General features: G+C 43.4%; 1 protein-coding gene across 1 annotated transcript in view; it reads right to left on the bottom strand.

The window, feature by feature from the left end:
* The window catches only part of UFL1 (UFM1 specific ligase 1), a 121,193-nt gene that overhangs the window by 60,835 nt on the left and 41,431 nt on the right, over window positions 1-18,927 (bottom strand). Inside the window, exon 9 of the mRNA XM_073626964.1 lies at window positions 1,138-1,313. Coding sequence (XP_073483065.1) covers window positions 1,138-1,313 — 176 coding nt within the window. The remainder of the gene's footprint in view (window positions 1-1,137; window positions 1,314-18,927) is intronic.

Below are 18,927 nucleotides of genomic sequence, written 5' to 3'. Positions count from 1 at the left end.
AGTTTAGGAGATATTTCCAAAAAAGCTGTGCGCCGATGTTAGAAAGGGCAGATCGTGCCGTATTTAAAGGGGTCATGCCGTGACTGGCGGCTCCCGCGTGCATGCAGTCACAGAGCCAGAGTTTGCGGCCCCAGAAGAAAGAGGGGTAAAGATGGACACTCACTGCTAGTGGGGACAGCGGTGACATCGCAGGCTTCGGTTTCAGGCAAATGACACATAATGGGCTACTATGCGATGTATAGTAGCCCATTATGCTTTACCTTTGCAGGGAAATAAAGAGGAAGTAACACCCATCAGTGTTTACTTCCTCTTTAAGTGATAACCAACCTTTTCTTCTTTTATCTAAATACCTTACAGCTAATGGGCTGAGATGAATTGTATAGGAAGTAGACTTACCAGGTATGGGAGAGAGGCTTAAACAGACCTGAACTCAAAATGTCAATATTTGCTATTTTATAGGGAACATCTATAGGTGTTAAATATGCCTAAGCAAGAAAAATATACCTTTTGTCTTCAATTCCTCCTGAAATGGAATACTTCCTGGTATGTGAAGGTTCCTAGGCCTAAAGCCTCAAAGCTGTAAATCTGCAATGAGATGTTAGGCACCCCTGCCTGACTGCTAGTCTAAGGAAACCATTGAATGAAAATCTGACCTAATTCCCCCATCCACACATTCAAGGTGGATGGGGGAATCCTCCTGCAGAGCTATTGTACTGTATTCTGACAGTGGGGAGACTTCCCCACCATCAGAATACACTGATTAGTGCTGCAGTCTATAGCCTGCGGTGCTGATTGCGCGGGGAAAATGCTACAGGGCTGTTGTACAGAGGTTTATTAAATCGACTTCTGCACAACCACAGTGACCATATATATGTTAACAGATCAAAAACATCTCTGCTATTAGAATCCATATAAAAGCGTTAGCCTATAGTTCTTGTTTATGATGGAGGCTACACAAGTCGAACTAAACAAGAAAGGGAACAGTAAGTGCTTCCTTCTTATATTTAGATTCCTGATGTGCCAGGTGGTGGAAATGTCACCTTACCTTATATATACCGTAATAAGTGTTTTATGCATAAGCTTCTGCACAATAATTCTAACATTACATTTTTTTAATTTTTAGCTCGCTAAACTCACCATGATATCCAGCCATGATCCAGAACTAATAGCTTCTTCTGCTGAAGCCTCCACTTGATCTACTATACTTTGCCCAACACAAACTGATTTCAGAAAAATTAACTGGGTGGACTTATAGCGTTTTCTGACATAACCCAAGGGGTCAGGGATCCCAAGCCTGGATAAGGAATCAAATTCTGAAATAAAAAAATATATATTTAAAAGTGTATTAAGGTTAGAACTAAACCTAAATGTAAAAATGATAAATTATGATGTACAGTATATAGCAATAATATTAACCAAGGCATAGATCCACTGTAAATTAGAAAAAAAAACATTCCACAAGCAAATTAACTAACTACAAAGTTATGGGGTGTCCCATGACCAGCAGTACATGCAATAAATCCGTGTTTATTGAGCTAGGTGACTGAACTGGTATTTCTAAAGATAAAAGAGAAACATTCTAGTTTCTATACTTGCTTTATTTTATGTATGTCATTGCAGTTTAGGATCTTGCTCTTGCCACATCACTATAAAAACATAGCTTTACAAAACACTGCAGCTTTTGGCATTAAGTGCTGCTGGACATCAAATGTGCCACAGCCAATCAGAGCAAGAGCACAGGCATGTATGAAATGTCAAACTCAAATAAAATAGTGCACAGGAGGAGACAATATCATATACAATCCACAGCAGCTAGTAGCACAATGTCCCCCTGGGCAGGTTGAACATATAATCTAAAAAAACAGCACTCTGAGAAATGTCCCAATATTCAAAGTCCCTTAATTGAATATAAAATAAAAGGTTTTCTCACGAGATCCGCACCAGATAGATAGACCCTTCCTGAAACCAGGTCCAATAAAGCTTCCAATATCAAAATGTGGCAACATGCCTTGTTTTGATTTGATCAGATTCCTCTTATTTGTAGACTCACCACATTCAGGGGCCATATATCAAACATATAACCAAAACTTAGATATTGGAAGCTTTATTGGACCTGGTTTCAGGGAGGGTCTATCCATCTGGTGAGGATCCCATGAGAAAACACTTTATTTCATATTCAATTGACAGACTCTGATTAAAAATTGGGACATTTCTATGAGCGCTGTTATTTTAAATGATATGTATGAAATGTCATATGATCAAATACTTTCATTCATCTGAAACATTGATTTAGTCAGGCTACATTCAGTAGATTCCTGCTGCTATTTGCAACAGGCCAAAATGCCCATGTGAATGTAGCCTGATAGAATATTTTTCACAACCATGTGTTGTGAAACACCCAGTCATGTGTAAAGCTAGCATTTGCAGAAGCAAATACATCGATTTTGTAATACTTAGGCAGCATACTGTATTTATAGAAGACCAGCTTGAATGCCTTACAGACCAAAGAGACACAGAGTTTCAAGACATTCTCAATGCTCTAATGGAGTGAGCTTTAACAGAAAAAGGGTGTGCAGTTTTAAATCCCAAGGATGCAAGGAGGCCTATCAGGAGGAGCAATTTATGTAACCCCTTGTTTAAAAGTATGAATTAGCAAATGATTAGTAAAAGGATGTTGAAAAAGAACAGACAATGCAGCAACCTCACATTTGATGCTGAAGGGCCAACTGGAGGGAAGAAAGGACACAGGCCTACAAAAAAGGCACTTGGGGAAACCTTCTCACAACACTTAAAATAAGCCTTCCCTGCATGTTGATAGATCTTGCATGGCGATTTATAAAAACTTTTAACATGGTTAGGTTACCAGAATTTAAAATGCCTTAGTTTCTCAGAACTTGATTTTTAACTGCCAGGCTGTCAAGCCAGAGACTGAGAAACAGGGTAGAGGATTGATTCTCGACAAAGTAGATTTGGCTGATCTGAGAGTCCATGGGCGTCAGATAACAGACAAGCAACATTGGCATACCGCACTCCCTGAGGCTAATCCAGAGCAATGAGAATGACTGGAATGCCCTCAGCTTTGATTCTTTAAAGTAGATGAGGAAAAAGTGTCATTGGAGGGGGCATGACAAATTTCTGGTGAATTAAAATCAGCTGAGCTTTACTCCATTCACATCACAAGATCCTGAACTAATCCCATCCTGACTGGCCCTCTGCTGTTGCACTGCTTCCAGGACATCTCCTCTACCCTTTGACATGGTTAAAATCTGGTAGCCCATGGCCAAATCGTCTAGTGAGCAGCTGGCTCGTTTCACCCTTTACCTCCCCAACTGCACATAGCCACCGTACAATGCAGGTAAGGAAAAAGATTTCCAGTTGCCGCTGTTCTGCCGAGAAAGTTCCGCTCAGCGGATAAGGACCCCCCTCTACTGCGCAGGCGATGCGCCTACGCAGTAGGATCTGGCAGAAATAGCCGAAGGTGAAAAGGGGAAAATCAGCTGTACACGGCGCCTGTAAGTGGCCCGCTCGCCACGCTTATCCGCCAAGGGAACTTTCTCGGCAAGACACCGCCCTTAAATGAGATAGGCTCCCTGACATATGCACTAGTCCTCTGACGCCCATGGACTGGGAACAAACAGAGCCTACAATATCAGAGAATCTAAGGCGCCATAAAACACTACCACACCTTGGTAGAATATCAGACATATCCGTATCCTTGGGATGCACCAAGACCTCCCTATCTGACCAGGTAGCTAAACAGATCAACTTGGAGGACTGCCTACGGTTTAACAACCTGAGACTGTTGGGCTTCCTTGAGGGGTTTGAAGGATGTAAACCTGAAGAATTTTTAGAAAAATGTTTAACTCAAATGGCTGAGGCTCAAAATTTCTCCTAGCTATTCGCTCAAACTTATTAAATTTTTCCATATCCTATCAAATTCTTATCTTATCTATCAATATTCTTACATACCTCTACCTTAATTAGGTGTGCCTTAAAAGTCCATTATAGGGTTTTTTTCACTTTGGTTTCAATACTGGATGTGGCACCATAAACGCATAGAGTACCGTCCCATATCCTATCAAATTCCCAAGAGACCACTGCCTCTTGACCACCACATACACTTCTGATTAAATGTCTACATTTTAAAGATAAGGTGACCAAATTTCAGACAGCAAAGCAATTGCTAGATGTTTCTATAATTACATAGCAGCAAAGAGAGGGGGTGGGGGAGGGTTTTACAACTTTGGTCTGTTCTTGTATTTTTTTCCCCCATCTATATTGTTCCTGTTGATTGTCACTATGCTGCAGCAACTTACTGCTTTTATACTTTGTATGATATCTGGCTTGATCTGGAACATCCCTGCACTGCTAGGTGTTTTAAGTGGTTGTAAACTCCATTAATGAAATCTGACCTAGTCACATACAGTGAGAGAAAAAAGTATTTGATCCCCTACTGATTTTGTATGTTTGCCCACTGACAGAGAAATGATCAGTCTATATTTTTAATGGTAGATTTATTATACAGTGAGAGACAGAATAACAACAAAAATAACCAGAAAAAGACATTTCAAAAAAGTTATACATTGATTTGCATTTTAATGAGTGAAATAAGTGTCTTCAATACAGATAACGAGCTTAAAGGGAGCGTTCCTAATCGCAGCTTGTTACCTGTATCAAAGATTCCTGTCCACAGAAGCAATCAGATTCCAATCTCTCCACCACGGCCAAGACCAAATAGCTGTCCAAGGATGTCAGGAACAAGATTGTAGACTTACACAAGGCTGGAAGGGGCTACAAGACCATCGCCAAACAGCTTGGTGAGAGGGTGACAACAGTTGGTGCGATTATTTGCAAATGGAAAAAACAAAAAATAACTGTCAATCGCCCTTGGTCTGGGGCTCCATGCAATTTCACCTCGTGAAGTTTCAATGATCATGAGTACGGTGAGCAATCAACCCAGAACTACACGGAAGAATCTTGTCAATAATCTCAAGGCAGCTAGGACCATAGCCACCAAGAAAACAAATGATAACACACTACGCCGTGAAGGACTGAAATCCTGCAGTGCCTGCAAGGTCCCCTGCTCAAGAAAGCACATGTGCAGGACTGTCTGAAGTTTGCTAATGAACATCTGAATGATTCAGAGGAGAAATGGCTGAAAGTGTTGTGGTCAGATAAGACCAAAATTGAGCTCTTTGGCATCAACTTAACTCTCTGTGTTTGGAGGAAGAATGCTACATATGACCCCAGGAAACACTATCCCCACCGTTCAGCACGGAAACGTTATGCTTTGGGGGTGTTTTTCTGCAAAGGGGACAGGACAACTTCACTTTATCAAAGGGACGATGGACGGGCCATGTACCGTCAAATCTTGGGTGAGAATGTTCTTCCCTCAGCCAGGGCATTGAAAATGGGTCGTGGATGGGTATTCCAGCATGACAATGACCCAAAACACATGGCCAAGGCAACAAAGGAGTGGCTCAAGAAGCACATTAAGGTTCTGGAGTGGCCTAGCCAATCTCCAGACCTTAATCCCATAGAAAATATGTGGAGGGAGCTGAAGGCTCGAGTTACCAAACGTCAGCTGCAAAACCTTAATGACTTGGGGAGGATCTGCAAAGAGAAGTGGACAAAATCCCTCCCGAGATGTGTGCAAACCTGGTGGCCAACTACAAGATACGTCTGACCTCTGTGATTGCCAACAAGGGTTCTTGCACCAAGTACAAAGTCATGTTTTGCGAAGTGGCAAATACTTATTTCACTTATTAAAATGCAAATCAATTTATAACTTTTTTGAAATGCGTTTTTCTGGATATATTTTGTGGTTACATTGTTCATTGATGCAACCAGGCATACAATTCATGGTAATAGAATAATAGAAATAATATATATATATATATATATATATATATATATATATATATATATATATATATATGTATGTATATATATATATATTTATTAAAGATGAGGGTTTAGGCGAGTTAGGGCTCTGGCAGGCATTTGTGCATTACACTAAAGAATGTTTTCCTATTTTTAGCAGGCATGCAAGTGAATTTTTATACCGCGGTAGTCCACAAGACAGGCTTTCCTTCGGGTAGTGTCAATGCAGTGTGAGTACCTGAGTGTTGTCTGAGTAGTTTGTGGATCGTTAGTACCTGTGTATTGTGTATACTTGTGTATTGTGAGTGCACGTGGGTCTGCGAGTGCACGTTAGTCTGCGAGTACCTGTGTACTGAGTCTTATTGAGTACCTGTGTATTGTATTGTTGAGCAGTAGTGTCAGAAAGCTAGTTGTTAGGTAATTTGGACAGGGTATAATCCCAATCCTCATTAAATAATTGGTAGGTATGAAGCCCGGCGGGTGTGGAGATGTGACTCGGTGTACATCTTGCGGCATGTATGTGTTCCTTGATTATTTGATCGAGGAAGAATACGGCTGTGCAAAATGTAAGCACATTGTTTCCCTGGAAGCCCAGGTTCTGAATCTAGGGAAGCAACTGTCAGCACTAAGAAGACCCTCCATACTAAAGGAGAGCCGGGAACATACCCTGCAGCTGCCAGCAGGGGCCAGCATAGAGGCGGGTGGAGACAAAGAGGTGCAGGCACCAGAAAAGAGAGGAGATGGGTGACAGTCAGGAGTCAGGAAGAATAGACGGGGAAGTGCCAGGGAGGCCAATCCTGGGCTGGAGCATCCCAATAAGTATGCTCCATTGAGTGACATTGATGAAACCAGTCAGGGACCAGCACTGCTGGAGCTGAGGGACTCTCCTAGCTGCCAGGGGAAGAACTCCTACAGTGAGAGTGGGGGGGAAGCAAAGGGAAAGGATAGACAGTTTCTGGTGGTAGGGGACTCAGTTCTTAGAAGGGCAGAGAGGGCAATCTGTGACAAAGACCTGAAGCGCCGAACTGTATGCTGTCTACCTGACGCTCGGGTTTGGCACATCACGGATCTGGCGGACAGATTACTTAGAGGGGCTGGGGAAGACCCGGCTGTCATGGTGCACGTTGGCACCAATGACAAAGTCAGAGGCAGATGGAGTGTCCTAAGGCAGTGGTCATCAACCCCTAACAGGCCAGGTTTGCAAGATAACTGAAATACATCACAGGTGATATAATTTGCTGCTCAGTAATTGCAGTATTCTAGTCTGTATCTCCCCAAGGTAATACATAAAACCTGGCCTGTTAGTGGGCCCTGAGGACAGGGTTGATGACCACTGTCCTAAGGAACGATTTTTGGGACTTGGGAGCTAAATTGAGGAAAAGGACCTCCAAGGTAGTATTCTCAGGAATACTACCAGTACATGGAGCCACACCAGAAAGGCAGAGGGAGATTAGGGAAGTAAACAAGTGGCTGAGGCGCTGGTGTAATAAGGAGGGGTATGTGTTCCTGGAGGACTGGGCCAACTTCTCAGTTGGTCACCAATACTATAGAAGGGACGGACTAAATGAGGAGGATGCAGATGTGCTGGGAGTAAAGATGGGCAAAAAGTTAGAGGGGTTTTTAAACTAGGCAACGGAGGGGAGGGTCCAGAGGTAGAGACAGTCAGTGGGAACATAGTCCACATGGTAGTATTGGGGGCATTAGTGGTAGGTTGACTAAAGCACATAAACCCAAGGTAAGTATAGTAACAAGTCCTAGTTGCAATCTCGGAACACCTGACATGGACATTCACTGTATTGTTCATTTAAGCACAAGAGACTCAATTTTGTTCGTACTGTTGAAATGTGTTCTGTAACCTTCTATTTGTTAGTTTTTAACAACATCTCACACCACCCCTTTCTTATCTATGAATAAAATAACATGTAATAATAAATTTTGACACTGAACTGATATTTTAAACACAGTGATGGCGTCATTTTAATCTGTTCCTGCGGCTGCAGTATTAACTTTTGTTTTAGAGTCCCAATCAGAAATAATTCCATAACAGTTTTGGCGAGCCAGCCAGGAGTTTGGCAGAGTCTCCAGAAGGAACCGTGCTTTCATTGGGAATGCAGACCTCTAAATGCTGGCTAGGTAAGCTGTCCTTAAGCTTGCTATATTTCTGCCTTTCCTATGTATCCTATCTGTCAGTCTCAAGGAAACCAGACCACTCTCGGACCTTTCTGGTTGGGTAACGTGTGTGTGTGAATGTGTTTGTGTCCCCCTTCACAAGTTGTACTGTGTGTGGATAGGGAAAATCCTCTGCAGTTCCCTGTGTTGACTCCTTCTGGGCGCTCCGGGTCAGATAAAACTCAGAGAAGGGAAGAGACGAGGAGGGTCTCTTAATGAGTGTTTTGTCTATTGTCATAAACCCCTTCTATCCACATAGGTAAGTGGAGACTATTCTTGTAAATCTGCAGATTTGCTGTACTATTTGTTTTAGAGGCAAGAAGGTATAGGCACAAGTAGAGAAGACTGGCCAGTCATTATGGGCATTAAATTAAATAAGGGAATGAAGGGCAAGAGGCCTTCAGAAAATGTCTAGCGTAAGATGAGCACTAGAGAGTACATGAACCGAAGGTATGGTTCCGCCTATACTAAGCCCCTAGATAAATGGGTAGAATGGACAAAGGGAACAGCTAAATATTTAAAAATCTGAAGTGACTTTTGATTTACAAGTATGGCAAACTTTTCTGCACGATTATGGCCCACTGCTGTTCAGTGAAAGAACGTGGAGAATAGCTTGCACATGGGAGACAGAAGCTAAAGTAAAGTAGTAAATCAAACTGGCTTGACGGAGATGTTTAATAAAAGTACTGCCTAAATTTACTATGATTGGCCAGAAGACTCTGTAGAGAAGGACCCCCCACCTTATGTGGCTGCCAGTTTGGCTTTAAGGGGTCTACCCACAAAAGCACAAGAATTAGATTACATGGAACACACATAAGATGAGCTGGGCAATATAGTAGAGAGCAGAGGTTTAACAACCCCATATCAACCTACAAAGAGGGTTTTTGGCTCGTATCCTAAAAACAGATGATTGGCATAAATCAAAAGCCACATATGCAAAACTAGATCTCTCTGAACTTAAAGCTTTGGCCAGAGAAAGAGTCTGAACTTCCGGAGCAAACCATAATTTCCAAATTGTGGCAGCAAGATGAAGAGAGAAGGAAGGGAGACGCCACCCCTTCTGCCACGGTCACAGAGCAATCTGTTGCAGTTTATCCTGTCAGAACCCAATTCGTTTTTGAAGGTAATGCTGTTGACAGCAAGTCTCAAATTAAATGGCATGTACCTTTTTGCCCCCAAGAAATGAGAGCCATATTAGAGGGATTGGGAGATCCTAGAAAGAATCCAATTGGGTTTGCAAACTTAGTGCTGCACAGGAAGCATATGAGGCTTCTGCTACTGACATTCATCAGCTTCTTATTAAAGTAGTGGGAAGCAACATGTCTGGTTATATACTTAAAGAATGTGGCGTAGACATCAAAAATCTAGATAAGATGGTTAGTGGACAGGAGGTTTGTGAGAAATTGAAGGAAAAATTGCCCCAAATATATGGCCAAGCAGACATGCTGAATTTATGAATGCTAAGCAAGGGAAAGAGGAAGCAGCAGGGGCTTATTGGAGGCGGTTAAGCGATATGGCTGAGGAAGCAGGCCGTAAAATAGAGGAAGAGAAGAGGTGAGAAACTGCAAGTCCATCTACAAGTGGTGAAACAAAGGTTTCTTGATGGTTTAATACCCCAGTTGAAAGAAAAGTTCACAGAAAGGCCTGAGGCAGGCAATATGTCTATTGGAGACCTCCTGCCTATCCTGTTATCCATAGAAAACAGGATTAACCACAAAAGACAGCAAACCCATGGTAATGTACATGGGGAAGCAGAGAGGAAAAGGAAGGAGGCAGAGGCAAAGGCAATTTCAGAAATCATGGCAATAGGGGACCAATTATATGCTACAATTGTAATGGGGAAGGACACATAGCCAAATTCTGCCATCTTCCTGACCATAGACTGGAAAGGAGCTTAGAGACACCTCATGCTGATCCCAGTTCTCTGCCAAAAGCAGTGGATCAGGCATAGGAAAATGGCATGTCAGTATCAATCATGTTAAATAGGGGAGACAATGGTCCCGAGGCCAGAGTAAAAGTATTTTTACAAGAACTCCCCTATCCTGGAGAAGAAACAGAATTAACCTGTTTAATAGACACTGGTACTAGCCGAAGTGTTTTTAATATAGAGGACTTACCTCCAGGATTATTGTCTACAAATGTTATCTCTGGTGTTGGCCTAACCAAGACCTCTACTGATTTGGTTGAGTCCAAGCCACTCAGGCTAGGAAAGCAAACAGAAATTGTCACTAAAATGTTAGTTTCAGACACAGTTTCTATCAATCTTTTGGGAGTTGACATTTGAAATTTGTTGAGAGTTGAAATTTGAACCAAATTTTAGCAAACAGACTATATTCCTACAGGAGTCCAAGTGGTCAGTAGTCTGTCAGGAGAAGTTTTAAATTCTGCCTATGGAGTATTTTTAATCCAAGACTCCACTCCGCCATTTCCACCAGAATTGAAAGTGATTCCTGACGATTTATGGGCCACCAGCAAATATGATGTAGGTCTGCTGGATTGCACCCCAGTCATGATAAAAATTAAACCAGGAGCCCATCTCCCACAGATTAAACAGTACCTACTGAGTATTGCTCAGACTGAGGGGCTAAAGGATCAAATCACTCAACTGAAAGCAGCACGGGTTGTTGTATCAATTAAGTCCCAAGCCAATACACCCCTGTTCCCAATTGCAAAGAAGCCAGACAAGAAGGGTGGGCAGGTGACATACCGCATGATTTGAGAGCCATTAACAATTGAGGCAGATACCCCAATCATGCCCAATCCCTGCACTTTACTAAGTGGAATACCTGCCTCCAGCACCTGCTTTACAGTGACTGATCTTGCAAATGCTTTATTTTCTGTGCCCCTGCACCGATTGCTGGCACCTTTTTTCATCTACCCGTGATGCCCAAAAGTTAGCATGGACAAGATTGCCCCAAGACTGTGTGAGTAGCCCCTCTGAATATAATACTGCTTTAAAGAAAGTACTGGACCAATGGTCCCCTTCACACCCAAACACAGTTTTGCTTCAGTACATAGACGATTTACTTATTTGTTCTGATACAAAGGACATTTGTAGCAGAGAAACAGTAAGCCTTCTCATGTTTCTCTATAACAGTAACAAAAAAGTTATCAAAGATAAACTACAATACTGCCAAGAGAAAGTGATCTTCCTGGGTCACTGCATTTCACATGGAATCCGTCACCTAACCCCAGATTGGGTTAAAACTCTACAAAAGTTTGAAAAGCCAAGAAATGTACGGCAACTACGTGCCTTCCTGGCGTTAGTGGGATGTTGTATGGACTGGATTCCAAATGCATCAAAACTTATGGCTCCTCTATATGAGGCTACCACTAGAAACCCTTTAAAACTCACGAGACAATGAATTGCAGATGAAGGAGCTTATTAAAATTTTGTCTGAAGCTCCCGCCATTGGACTTCCTGACTATACTAAGACTTTCTCATTGTTCTGTCATGAAGTCAATGGATTTGCTGCAGGTGTACTCACCCAGCTACATGGAGACAAACAGAGGCCTGTGATGTATGTATCAGCCTCATTAGACCCTGTCATCAAAGGCTCCCCCAGTTGTATGCGAGCCATAGCAGCCTGCATTTTGCTGCGAGACAAAGTAACTGAGCTTGTACTAGATTCTGCTCTGATCCTGTATGTGCCACATACAGTACAGGAAATCATGAATCAAGTAAATACCAGACGTGTCTGCCAGTAGATTTGACAAGTATCAGTCTGCTCTTTTTGCTCCATCGAATTTAACAATCAAACAATGTGTTACTTTAAATCCGGCTACTCCTCGTCCTATAATTGATGAGGAGGATGCAACAAATGGTACTGATGTAGAACCTGAGAGTTTTTCTCATGATTGTATGGCCCTGATGGAGGTAGAAAGGGCCTGTCACACCAGCAAAAGATGAGCCTTTATCAGATTGTGACACACACTTATTCGTAGATGGTTCCAGATTTTACACTGATGATGGTTAGCCACACACAGGGTTTGCTGTAACCACTACAGACACCATTTTACATCAGGAAGCATTGATACCCCAGATGTCAACACAGGAAGCGGAGTTGTGTGTTGTAGTCAAAGCATGTCATCTCCTAGAGAATCAAAGGGGAAACGTTTACACTGACAGCAGATATGCATTTGGAATAGCTCACGATTTTGGGACTATTTGGAAAGCACGGAACTTCCTGACTAGTACAGGGAAGCCAGTGAGACATGCAAAACTCAGAGTGGCTATTTAAGGCCTTTCAGAAACCAGCAGAAGTTGCCATCTTGAAGGTAAAAGGACATGGAAGGGGAAATTACATGACAGCCAGAGGAAATGCTTTAGCGGACCAAGAGGCAAAGGATGCTGCCCTTATGGCATTTGGAATCAAACCCACTGTAGGGGTCGCCCAGGTAGCAGGGACAGATTCGCCTCATCAAGAGCAGTGGGATGTAGAAACCTTAATTCAGTTGCAAAAATGGGCCCCTGATGAAGAGAAGGATAAGTGGATCAAATGTAATGCTACCCAAAATCAGCAGGGCCTGTGGAGTGCTGACAACAGGAGGTGTCTACCCAGGAGTTTGTACCCAGTTTTAGCACAACTGGCACATGGCGTCAGTCATTTTGCTGAGGGTGCGATGGTGGCACTTACTGACTGCTATTGGATAGCACCTGGATTTAGTGCATTTGCAGCCAGGTTTTGTGCTTCATGTCTCACTTTTGCTCTGTACAATGCAGGGAGGCCTGTCCATGTTTCCCAAAAGCATTCTCCTCAGCCAGATTTCCCTTTCCAAAGAATTTAAATAAACTACATTCAGGTGCCCAGAATAAGCACCTATGAGTACGCTCTAGTGTGTGCTGACATGTTTTCAGGTTGGCCTGAGTGCTGGCCAGTAGCTAAAGCAAATGCAAAAACAACAGCAAAGAAAATTTTGAATGAAATAGTTTGTAGATATGGAGTTCCTGAAACTTTTGAGAGTGACAGAGGAACCCATTTTACTGGGGAAGTAAAAAAACAGTTTTTAACTTGTAAACAACAAATCTCAGAAAGAGGCTCGGTCCTTAAGTGGTTAAGGCAGATTGCCAGTGAGCAAAGGAGCAGGTGTGAGGAACTCATTCTGCAGCCCCTCAACAAGGGGGTAAGGGGCGACATTTCTGAAAACACCCACAGAGGTAATGGCATCTCTTCACATACAGCAAGCTTTCCATACACCTTATCATCCACAAAGTAGTGGTAAAGTTGAGAGACTTAATGGAATTTTGAAAAACAGATGTGTAAAAATTAAAGCAGATACAGGAAAAGGATGGGTGGAAGCTTTGCCATTAGCCCTATATTCTGTACGAACTACTCCTAAACAACCACATGGCTGTCCCCCTATGCAATTTTATTTGGAGGGCCACCCAAAACAGGGCTATATTTTCCCCAACAGTTGCAGGCTTCTGACTCTAGTCTGTTAGAATATGTTCAGATTTTGCAAAGAACATTGAATAAAATACATGAAGGTGTTTATAAATCTATCCGCAACCCAGATTCTGTTTAAGGTATTCAAAGAATCCAACCAGGTGACTGGGTGGTGGTCAAGCGACACGTCAGAAAGCCACTAGAACCAAAATTTGACAGACCACATTTGGTGCTTTTGACAACCGGTTCCGCTGTCAAGTTGGAAGGAAAGCCCACCTGGATTCACGCCAGTCACTGCAAGAAAATCCTGAAGTGATGATATCCTTTGAAAAAATTATGATAATGTTTCTTTTTGTTGTTTGTGAGAACTGAGACATGGAAAAATAACCCTTTCATCCAAATGTTAAAACTGTATGCAACCCATAGCAATGCTAGTAACTGCTGGGTGTGTTCTGACTTACATCCCCAAACAGGAACAATACCCAGGATAGCAATGCCTCTCAATTTCACTGATCTAAACAGGAGCAGAATAAATGGCTCATACATAGTCTCCACAGCTAATGAGCACAGATCAGTACCTTTGATGGTTTCAAAACCAATAGACACTCCACAGATTTGTTTAAACATTACATGCCCGTTTAACACTAAATGTACACGGTTGGGCAATTCAGATTGCACCGGAGCAAAGATTACAGTTTATGGAGGAAACTATGGTCAATATTATTATATCCCAGATCCAGAACTAAATAGAACCCTTTATAGTACAAATTGCTCACAGTTCCCAATATGTGAAAATATCGGTTACCTGAGATTCCATATTATTTCTTCCCGTTTTTTAGGAGCAGGTATACCATCCATACATAGAGGGTTATATTATATATGTGGAAATAAAGCTTACGCCTGGCTTCCTACTAATGTTACAGGTACATGTTATATTGGGAACATGCTTTGGCTGTTCGCAAAGATACAGTGCGACCAGATCAAAGTCCAGAATACCCTTTAGTGTTCAAAAGAGAGCTGTTCACTGAAGGCAGAGGCGTCGTCAGGGGGTGGCTATTGGGGCTACAGCCCCGAGCCTGGGGCCAATAGCCCCGAGTCTCTTGTCCCGGTCCAGAATGCAGCCGGGAAGAGCCCAGGAGGGAGAGAGAGAAGACACCGCCACCCTGAGCAGCATCCCCAGCGTCTCCCAGAGCCTGCACTCCACCTATCAGCGTGCTGTGACTGGAACAGGAAGAAGGCGGGATTGATCAGCGCTCGGGCGGGCGGCTCTCCTCCTCTACTCTGGCTGCCTCACACACCAGCACCACGGCTGAGCTGCTGCTGCAGGACCTGGACACATGAAGTCTGAAGTCTGTTTCCTTCTGGTCAGGTAGGTCAGTCAGTGTGTGTATGTCAGGTACCAAGTCAGTGTATGTAGGTCAGTGTGGGTCAGGTAGGTCAGTGTGGGTCAGGTAGGTCAGTGTGGGTCAGGTAGGTCAGTGTGGGTCAGGTAGGTCAGTGTATGTCAGGTAAGTCAGTGTATGTCAGGTAAGTCAGTGTACGTCAGGTAGGTCAGTGTATATAGGTCAGTGTGGGTCAGGTAGGTCAGTGTGGGTCAGTCGGATAGGTCAGTGTATGTAGGTCAGGTAGGTCAGTGTGTGTCGGGTAGGTCAGTGTATGTCGGGTAGGTCAGTGTATGACGGTCGGGTAGGTCAGTGTGTGTCGGGTAGGTCAGTGTATGTAGGTCAGTGTATGTCAGGTAGGTCAGTGTATGTAGGTCAGGTTGGTCAGTGTGTGTCGGGTAGGTCAGTGTGTGTCAGGTAGGTAAGTGTGTGTCAGGTAGGTAAGTGTGTGTCAGGTAGGTAAGTGTGTGTCGGGTAAGTCAGTGTATGATGGTCAGGTAGGTCAGTGTGTGTTGGGTAGGTCAGTGTATGACGGTCGGGTAGGTCAGTGTATGACGGTCAGGTAGGTCAGTGTGTGTCGGGTAGGTCAGTGTGTGTTGGGTAGATCAGTGTATGTAGGTCAGTGTATGTCAGGTAGGTCAGTGTGCGTCAGTCAGGTAGGTCAGTGTATGACAGTTAGGTAGGTCAGTGTATGACTGTTAGGTAGGTGTGTGTAGGTCAGTGTGGGTCAGGTAGGTCAGTGTATGTAGGTGAGGTAGGTCAGTGTGTGTCAGATAGGTCAGTGTATGTCAGGTAGGTCAGTGTGTGTCGGGTAGGTCAGTGTGTGTCGGGTAGGTCAGTGTATGTCGGGTAGGTCAGTGTATGTAGGTCGGGTAGGTCAGTGTGTGTCGGGTAGGTCAGTGTATGTCGGGTAGGTCAGTGTATGTAGGTCAGGTAGGTCAGTGTGTGTCAGGTAGGTCAGTGTATGTCGGGTAGGTCAGTGTATGTCGGGTAGGTCAGTGTATGTGGGTAGGTCAGCGTATGACCGTCAGGTATGTCAGTGTGTGTCGGGTAGGTCAGTGTATCTCGGGTAGGTCAATGTATGACGGTCTGGTAGGTCAGTGTATGTAGGTCAGTGTATATCAGGTAGGTAGGTCAGTTTAGTGGTCAGCATGTGAGCTTACCCCCCGCCACACAACCACACAACCCCTCCGCCCAACCAAAAAACCCAGCACCACTAGAGGCCCCCTCCCCCGTGCCGGCCTTGGACTTCGGGCTGAAGCCCCTGGTCTTTTTGCCACCTAGCAACGCCCCTGACTGAAGGTGACATGACATGGTCATGATTCCCTTCCTGGACAGGATTGAAGCAATGAAAAGAATAAATAATTAGACTAGAATTGTAGATTATAAACCTTACTACCACTGATATAGGTTTATTAAGTGAAGAAATGGCTCAGCTTAAAAAAGTAGTTTCAGAGCACGGATTAACGCTAAATTATCTCACTGCAGCTAAACGTGGGATGTGTAAGGTATTTCACACTGACTGTTGTATATACATTTCTGATAATGAGGACATTATTAAAGGGCATCTTGCTAAGATAAGAGAACTACAGAATAAGGCCAGAGATATTGCTAAAGATGGATGGAACCCCTTTAAGGTTTTAGGAGGTTTTGGTGACTTTTTATATGGCATAGCAACATGGTTACAGAAACTAGTCACTTACATTGTGATGTTCCTATTTCTAATATTTTTTATTTACTTCCTCATCAGGCTATGTCTCTGTGTGACTACCCGCTGTACCAACAAATGGTCCATCAGCCCTGATGAACCCATTATTGTGAGAAAACTAGGAGAGAGCTGAACAGGACACCGTCTCTCTGCGCCAATGTAACCGGAGTTACCAGCAATCGGCAGAATGTAATGCGGAGAAGAATGGTGTCAAATAAACAAAAGGAGGGAAATGACATGGACATTCACTGTATTGTTCATTTACGCACAAGAGACTCAATTTTGTTCATACTATTGAAATGTGTTCTGTAACCTTCACCTAATACACAGACATCTTCTGCTAGAAGCTCTCTCTCTGTCTCTACTCCCCCCTCCTATTCGCAAGCTTTTAATAATATATTTATATTTGTTAGCTTTTAATAACACCTCACACCACCCCTTTCTTATCTATGTATAAAATAACATGTAATAATAAATTTTGACACTGAACGGATATTTTAAACACAGTGATTGCATCCTGTGAATCTGTTCCTGCAGCTGCAGCATTAACGTTTGTTTTAGAGTCCCAATCAGAAATAATTCCATAACAACCCAATAAGAGGATAGTATGCAACTGGTCTAAACTACGTGGCATGTTCACCGGACAAGACGGGTGGATTAGAGATACTATTGTACGAGGAGGATTTGGATTTTGTGGGAATTTCAGAGACTTGGTTCAACAGCTCTCATGATTGGCTGGCAACCATTCAAGGGTATACCATTTATCGCAGGGATAGAGAGGGTAAAAAAGGGGGAGGGGTATGCCTGTATATCATAAATAATGTACAAGTAAATGTGAGAGATGAAATCACTAAGGGAGCTAGGGAGGAGGTGGAATCCTTATGGGTAGAGCTCCAAAGGGATGAAGCTAAGGGGAAAATAATACCGGGAGTATGCTATAGGCCCCCTAACCTGAGGGAGGAGGGGGGCGGACCTCCCATCACAATTTGAATTAGCAGCAAGGATGAGAAGTGTCATCATAATGGGGGATTTTAATTATCCAGACATAGACTGGGCGGAGGGAACCACACATTCGTCTAAGGCTCGCCAGTTCCTAAATGTCTTGCAGGACAATTTCATGGGTCAGACGGTAAACGCACCAACTAGAAATTAAGCGTTACTAGATCTACTGATTACCAACAATACAGACCTGATCATGGGTGTGGAAATACGGGGAAATTTACAGCGCTCACAGGACAATTGGCTTCAGTATAAATCACACAAATAGGAAACATAAGGGAAATACAAAAACAATGGATTTTTAAAAGAACCAACTTCCCTAAACTACGAACCTTGCTAAAAGATATAAATTGGGATAAAATCTTAGGAACAAAGAACACGGAGGAGAGATGGGTTCGCTTTAAGAGCATTTTAAATAACGGCATTAGCCAGTGCATCCCAATGGGTAATAAATTTAAAAGGGCGAACAAAAATCCTGGATGGCTTAACGCCAATGAAAAAATGCATATAAAAGCAAAAGAGAATGCCTTCAGAAAATACAAGGTTGAGGGATCATCATCAGCATTCAAACTATATAAAAAAAATGCAACAAGAAATGTAGGGTGCAATTAGGGCCACTAAGACAGAACACGAATAACACATAGCGGAGGAGAGCAAAAAAAAAAAATCACAAATAATTCTTTAAAGGGGTTGTAAAGGTTCGTGTTTTTTCACCTTAATGCATCCTATGCATTAAGGTGAAAAAACATCTGTCAGTGACCAGCCCCCAAGCCCCCCCGTTTTACTTAACTGATACCGCAAACTTGTCCCACAGGGACGCGCTCTCTCTCTGCCCAGGGTTCTCGGCTCTTGATTGGATAGATTGATAGCAGCGCAGCCATCGGCTCCCGCTGCTGTCAATTAAATCCAATGACGTGGCCGCCGGGGGGCGGGGCCGAGTCCTGCATTCGGCGTCTATGGACCCAGAATGCTGGACTCGGGGAGCAAGCCCGCAGGGTAACCCCCCCGGGAGAGCGTTTCTCCCAGGGGGGTATCTGCTGTGGGGAGGAGCCGCGAGAGCTGCTGAGGAACCCCAGAAGAGCAGGTTTGGGGCCACTCTGTGCAAAACGAGCTGCACAGTGGAGGTAAGTATGATTTGTTTGGTTTTTTTCTTTAAACCCGTACCTTTAGTGTCACTTTAAGTATGTAAACAGTAAAAAAGGGGGGACAGACCATATTGGCCCCATAAAGAAAGAGGAAGGACATCTGGTTACAAAGGATGGGGAGATGGCGAAGGTATTGAATTTAGTCTTCACGAGGGAATCGGGGGGGCTTCAGTAACCAAAACCGCAGTGTTTATCCTCATGACACATCACAGGAAGCAACCTCATGGCTAACAGAGGACAGAATTAGACTTGGG

This window comes from Aquarana catesbeiana, linkage group LG04, assembly GCF_042186555.1.
Source record: "Aquarana catesbeiana isolate 2022-GZ linkage group LG04, ASM4218655v1, whole genome shotgun sequence".
In the NCBI taxonomy this organism is placed as follows: domain Eukaryota; kingdom Metazoa; phylum Chordata; class Amphibia; order Anura; family Ranidae; genus Aquarana; species Aquarana catesbeiana.
This window is presented reverse-complemented; position numbering and strand designations above follow the sequence as displayed.